Source organism: Macrobrachium nipponense, chromosome 31 (assembly GCF_015104395.2).
Source record: "Macrobrachium nipponense isolate FS-2020 chromosome 31, ASM1510439v2, whole genome shotgun sequence".
Taxonomy (NCBI): domain Eukaryota; kingdom Metazoa; phylum Arthropoda; class Malacostraca; order Decapoda; family Palaemonidae; genus Macrobrachium; species Macrobrachium nipponense.
The window spans coordinates 31783266-31790765 of record NC_061093.1 but is presented as its reverse complement, the minus strand read 5'-3'; the positions used below and the strand labels follow the sequence as shown (position 1 = coordinate 31790765).

Below are 7500 nucleotides of genomic sequence, written 5' to 3'. Positions count from 1 at the left end.
ATATATATATTATATATATACATATATATGTATATATTTATTATATGTATGTGTGTGTGTATGTGTATATATAATTCTGGTAAAACGTGTTTGTGTATGTGCGCTTGCTTGCACGTATTAACATAGCAGAATAGAACTAAAGATTTCTGTATTCATTATGATAATTTATGCCTGTTGTTTGTTGTTTAAGTTGTAGTTGTCTGGCAAGCCACACAGCTATCATTTCCTTTAAAAGAATATGGGTTCCCTTTAAACAGGATATGGAGTTTGGAGCTCGTCTCAGTGGTGGATGTACTATAAAGCATTTTCAAGATATATGTTCATTTTCATATCAAAACTCTCCTCTGTTTACGTTCGTTTTTCAGTGTCTTTTTTTAGGAGTATTGTTTGTTGTTGGAATGTATTTGTATCATGAAGCTGTTGCCACGAAGGTTTACTACATTTCGTCACTAGAGAAAAGGTAGCTTTTGTTTAAGGGAAATCTTTAAACCTTTATGGGCAAGTAAACACCGTGAGCTTGACAGAGACATAAACCTTAAGGAACAATTATCCGAAAATTGAAGAAAAATACAGAAGTCGTTAGGTTTCTTCTGTTATTTTCGTTTGTGTATGTATAGGAGAGAGAGAGAGAGAGAGAGGAGAGAAGGGAGAGAGAGAGAGAGAGAGACGAGAGAGAGGTAGGGACTGAGAGAGGAGAGAGAAGGAGAGAGAGATGGAGAGGGGGTGGGGTGGGGGTTACTTAAGCATGACTACTATGAGAATGATGAGAAATCAAACCGTACAGCAAACATCTTTTATTTATGAAAAGGGAAATTTAATTTCAGCAATATTTATTCAATTTTTATGCTCATCAGTTAGTTGCCTAAGCGGTAAACTGATAAAACACTCGTAACTTTTTCCCGCATAAAACGAAAGTGCTTAGTAGATTTTAGATAAATATTCATACATTGCCTAAATAGTTGAAGGAGATCAGTTAGCACTATAATTTATATTTCATTTTCCAAGTTTTACTCTGTTAATTAGTTAGGAAAAAACACATTGTTTATTAAATTACAATCATAATTTGTCTCAACTTTTCTTGGCTAAATCTTACGGGAAACTTTAAATCAAATATTTCCGTCGACGCTTAACATTCTACCCTGAACATTTTATTTATTCATTATCTGATATTTCTTTTATCAAAGTTTAACTTCCCTGTTTAACGACGTCGCCTTTATTTATCTCTTTTAATGTTTATGGTACTTTGATTTAAGGCTTTACGAGTGGCAATATTTTGAAATGAGTTTCTCTCGTCTTTCTGAAAAAAAAAAATAAATAAAGGTGATACATTTAAATTGTGTATGTTAACGTTAATGCTTAAGAAATTGTTGTAAACTTGCTTCTGGAGTCCGAATTTTATACTGCTATTAAAATGCTGAGGCTTTTATATGAATTACACAAATATTCAGTACATGAAAAATGTATGTGTTTTGTATTTGGCAACGCACCTCCAGATCCAGATCTATGCACTCAAAGAGGCTTAACACGTGACTTTAAATAAAGATAGAAACTGGAGTGTTGTATTTTTTTAAAGTAGTTTATTTAGTAAGAAGCAAAACTTGAGTTTAAAAAGGCATAATATCTGTCACAGTATTTTTTAAAAGTTATCCTTCAGAAGAAACTGTGAACCGTTAATTCAAAAAAAGAAAGAATAGTAAAACGAGGTATTTTTCCACATGTGGCTTACAATGCAACATGATTTGAAAAAAGATAAACAACACCATAAGCATTTAATAAAGCAATGCACAATAAAAATTCTTGCTCTAATTATATTTCTACCCAGCTTGAATATCATTATAAGAATCGGAGCAAGTCACTTTTTAATTTTTTAAAACCTCTCTCGCTTTAGTTTTTCCTCGAAAGACAAATTGATGTCCACCAGAAAAAGTACTACATTCTCTCTCTCTCTCTCTCTCTCTCTCTCTCTCTCTCTCTCTCTCTCTCTCTCTCTCTCTCCTGTAACGGCAATTACCCGGCAGCGTCCTACGAAAAAACACTTTTTTTTTCTGTAGCTGAAACATCGGTTAAATCAAAGAATTGCTCCCCTTTCAACTCCACATCAAATTCTCTCCCTTATAGCCGGTCTAAAAGAGGAAGATAATTGAGTTCACAGGTCTTAGGCAGAGTCTTTAAAATTACATGTGGGATGGTGCTGGCAAAACGTGGCTTTGAGGCCGAAATAGGCTGAAAGTATTGAAGGGGCTGAGTCAAGGCATAACTCTTGACTTGTATTTACTGACGACTTTAAGTGTTTATTTAATTTAAGAACGTATTATGCTGATAAAACTCTCGAGTTTTATTTACAGATGGCTGTAGTGTTCTGACACAACTTGAGAGTTTATTTTATTTGAGAGTGTATTGTACTGATAAAACTCCTGAGTTTTATTTACAGATGGCTGTGGTGTTCTGACAAAACCTAGTTTTTTTATTTGAGAATATGTTGTGCTGACAAAACATTTGAGTTTTATTTACAGATGACTGTAGTGTTCTGATAAAACTTTAGAATATTTATCAAGAATGTGTTGTGCTGACAAAAATTTTGAGTTTTGTTTACAGATGTCTGTAGTGTCCTGACAAAACTTTAAAGTCAAGTCTTTTTTTATTTAAGAATGTGTTGTGCTGACGAAACTTCTGGGTTTTATTTGCTGATGACTGTATTAACCCAACAAAATAGTTTTTGTCTCAAATAATCTTTTCTAACAAAAGTCGCAAGTTTTTCTGATGACTTATATTGTCGTAAGAGACTATGTGCTATTTTTATTATTTAAGAATGTATTCTGCTAACACTTCTCCGAGTTTTATCTTTATCTACCGATATATATATATATATATATATATATATATATATATATATATATATACTATATATATATATATATATATATATATATATTATATATATATATATATATATATATATATATTATTTATATGTCTGTACACACAAAAACACACGTCCGAAGAATGTCACATTAATACTAGAGTCATGGTTTCATTACCATGGCGTTTTATGTTTGGTTAATTTCTGATTTTCTTGTAACCCCGCTGATGGATTTCCAGCTCGAAATAGCAAATATTCCATGGAAAACTTTCCTTTTCCAGAAATGTTGGATCTTCCCCACGGTGACAACGACACCGACGCCTTTGGAAAAGCCAAGAGACTTTATCATTCTTGCATGAACACCAGTAAGTAATTGCCTCAACCTTTGTGTTATTCATTTCTTGCCAACTTGATGGCTTCCTAGTTTTATGTCGATGAATAAGTTAGTCTTTTTTGTTATGGAAAATAAATTTTGTTTCCGTTTTCAAGGCTTTTCTTCATAAAATACCACGTATCTTCAACTGGTTACTTTATCTGCACGTGAAAGTTGTTTCAATTTATGTGTTTTATTTCCTTTTATTATTTAATAGTTTAAGTGTTAATCTTTACTTGTGCTCTGTTTTTTAATTTTTTAAAGACTTCCTTGTTTTCATTCTTGATTTTTTACATAAAAAATGCTTAGTTTAGCTATTGAAAACTTGTCTGTAAATAGTGAGTGTACGTCCTTTCCATAAATTCAAAATGCTGGTATCAAGATGAGATATGGTGAGGAATTCCATGAAAATTGTTTCATAAATATTTTTCTTATGATTCCTCTATGTAGGCCAGTATTCTTTACTGAGGCCTGAGGCCATTATAGAGGATGATGTTCATATTTTTATAAGGAAACGTCGAGTTTATGGTATAAAAGGCTTCAGCGTTCTCTCTCTCTCTCTCTCTCTCTCTCTCTCTCTCTCTCTCTCTCTCTCTCTCTCTTATTGCCATGTTTGCATGTATTTTTCATGATGCAAGTTTATCTATGCATAGCAAACGTGTTTCATTGTTGTCTTTTTATCTTTTAATGTTTACCATTGCATTAATTATTTTTATTACATTTATAACCGACGACATCTTTGAATATTAAAATGCACTAATACCATTAACTTTATGAATAAATCTATTCTCAATTCAATCAAGGTTTAAAAGTGAATGGAAAAGTGAACGCGAGTACAGTGGGGGAAAAAATCCACAGTAGCCTCTCAATAGGAAAACAAAATATTCCTTCAAAAACCAAGAAAATATTGTAGTGAATTTTCAGTTGAGCGTACTCAAGGAGACTTAAACTATGACCTCGGAAAATAAACTCAAGTGAAGTATTTTTTCAGAGTGGTTTACTGAGGAAGACACAAAACATGAATTTAAAACTATAGAAATACAGTCATTTTTATAAACGTCACTTCCGAAAGAACCGATAAACAATGATTTTTGAAAATTAAATGAGTAGAGTGAGGAAGTTTTTTAACTTGTTAGACAGAAAATATGATTCGACAAAATGCCATACAAGGAGATACTAAACATGAATTAAAAAAGGGTCAGAAATTAGTTACCAATTTTTTCAAAGTAACATACACAATAAGAAACAAGAGGAATTAAAAAAGAGGGAAAATATCGAATGCTGTAGTATTTTTTCAAGAAGGTTTATATGAAAGATAAAACCCATGGCATTTAAAGGGCCCGAAAAACAATATAGCATTTTCTTAAAGTAGCTTAGTCGAAAAGAAACAAAGCATGAGTTAATGCGTAATTTAATATGAGTCGGCGTCATTATGGCACAAAGAAAAGAACGCGCAGTCTTTTTTTTTTTTTTTTTTTTTTTTTTTTGATGTCGTAAAGGGGAATCCTGTCTTTAAAGTGGATCGGTGTAACCCCCGGTTAGTGGCGCTTCTCTAATGGTTCTTTTGTTGTTATGAAACTTAGCTTCATCCACTCACCATTTGTAGCATCACTCTTCTGCTTTCCCCCTTCTCAACCTCTCTCCCCCCCCCCCCCCACTACCTTCTCCTCCCTTAACCCAGCTCCGTGACCCACAACCCCACCTACCCCGTCCCTTAGACCCCCACACTCAGTTACCTTTTGTTGCATCCTCTCCTGGCAATCTTCAGTGTTTTCCTCTCTCTCTCTCTCTCTCTCTCTCTCTCTCTCTCTCTCTCTCTCTCACACACACACACACACACACACATCCGCAACTTACAATTACTTTGCATTTACAGTTAATCCCTCTTTCATCTTTACCGATCTCAGTTTTCGTTATCTCTCTCTCTCTCTCTCTCTCTCTCACTCTCTCTCTGACACACACACACACACACATACATACATAACTTACATATACTTTACAGTTACACTGAAACCTTCTCCCATTTCCACACAGTTCACCTCTCTCTCTCTCTCTCTCTCTCTCTCTCTCTCTCGCTCTCTCTCTTCTCTCTCTCTCTCTCTCACCTAATACATACATCGCAGTTACCCTTAATCCCTCTCCCATCTTTACCTTTTCAATTATCTTTTTTCCCCAAGACTAAGACTAATATCAGTTACATCATAAGCATTTCACTTAAGAGAATTAATCTTGTTCATCATCAGATCATTATACTTAAGAATATAGTTTTTTTTAATTTCTGAATACTAGCCTTGGAGGAGTCATTACGCTACATTACATTTAGCATTAGATTAGGAAATAAGAATTTTCTAATATTTGACATGTTGATAAACGTGACGTCATGTACGCTGCTCATGCTAAGAATGCATTTTATTAAGAGAAAGGCATAATTGTGCAAAGTTTTATTCCACTTTGAAGTAGAATTTCATATTTTGAAAATATAAAACAAACACTGAACGCGAAGCAACATTTATTTGAGATAAAAGTTTGATTTTTTCAATTTTGAAGTTACAGACAAGTAGGAAGATGAAAATTTTAAAGCATAAAAAACAATAGTAAGTGACTGAGTTTTCATTCTCTGCATCAAAATGCATCAACAAATATACCAGAAAATATTAGCATGTAAAAATAAAATTATTTGAGTAAAACCTTTGATTCGTGGTTGAAAATATTAAATGAAATGAGAAAAAGTTGAAAACATACCAAGAAATAAAAAAAGACAAGCAGATATGTGCTTCTTTAAAATATAACTGAACGTTCTGAAAATTTAGTACGAAATATTTAATATTAGTAAAACAAAACAAAAAATACAGGGAAAAAAACAAATTGTGATGAGAAATCTAATTTACGGGAATTTAAATTTTCGCATCTTTTTCAGTATCTATATACGTATATATATATATATATATATATATACTATATATATATATATATATATATATATATATATATATATATTTATATCTATATAGATATATATATATCTAGATAGAGATATATAGATAGATAAGATATATTTATATATTATATATATATATATAAGATATATATATCTATCTATATATATATATATATATATACTGTATATATGAACACATATAAACAACGCCAAACGAATAAATGCATTCGACTGTAGTATTTGATTTCCATTTAGCAAAACACTTGTAAACAGAGGAACAAAAATAACGAGTAGAGAAAAAGGCAAGACTTCTCACAATAAATCCCATAAGTTTGTTTACTTAAGCCCCCTCCTCAGCCTCCGTGAATAGAGGCCTGTGTTTTAAGGATCTCTCTCTCTCTCTCTCTCTCTCTCTCTCTCTCTCTCTCTCTCTCTCTCTCTCTCAACATCTTTATCGCACCCTACATAATTTTTTCAATGAACATGAAGATATTTAGGATATTTCCTTTCCTGACTTTTTTTTATTTGTTTTCACATTTTAGCAAATGGTTACTGCTTATCAAATGTTATTTTTTTCCTAGCCATCATAGCCATTCCATTATCGTAATCCTTTTCTGTATTATTATATTATTAGCAATAATTTTTCCGAGATTAATACTAGGTTTCTTATTCCCATTTCCAACTCGAACAAGTTGACAGTTTGTTCACCTAATATGAAGTGTTGGTTGAAAGAGAAATTGTTCATAATGGCTGTGATAGATTTGACAAGTCAATACAAGGATAAAAATACATGTACCATATGTTCTTCTTCATCTTTGAATCTCGGTATTATTAAGATATATTCCGTTACAGAGCAAATGGATTCGTTTCCTGTTATTATTGCATAATTTATATCAGTTGAACAACGATTCTGTATTTTGGTCCTAGTAAACATTCCCTTATTTAGTCAGACGAGAAACAATACTTGATTTGATGTTTTCAAAAGAACTTTCGTCTAGTTCTTCCAATAGAGAGCGTCAAGGATTCACTTCGATTATCCACAAGAAACTCGCGATTTCTATCTCGGATGTTTTATTCAGTGGTGCCAAGAAAATCACTTAAGTCGACCATCGTGAGTCGAAGGATTTCATGTGCTAGTGGACACGGATGGATTCGCCAGCTTTAAAGGCCCAGAATTTCTAAAATCAAGACGGAGAGGCTATCAAAGGAATGTTATTTCCCCCCTGATAAATAGTTTATGTGAACCACTCATTTGAGCCTTTGATGGAGCCGATAAACATGGAAATTGGCTCTTGGAGTCGAAATTACGGCCCTGAAGAGTCGAACTAG

At 32.7% G+C, this 7500-nt stretch overlaps 1 protein-coding gene across 2 annotated transcripts in view; it reads left to right on the top strand.

Moving 5' to 3' along the window:
* LOC135206744 (neprilysin-1-like) overlaps window positions 1–7500 on the top strand; it is a 684073-nt gene that overhangs the window by 558406 nt on the left and 118167 nt on the right. For both annotated transcript variants that reach the window (XM_064238226.1, XM_064238227.1), the window contains exon 6: window positions 3142–3225. In XM_064238226.1, the coding sequence (XP_064094296.1) occupies window positions 3142–3225 (84 nt within the window). The remainder of the gene's footprint in view (window positions 1–3141; window positions 3226–7500) is intronic.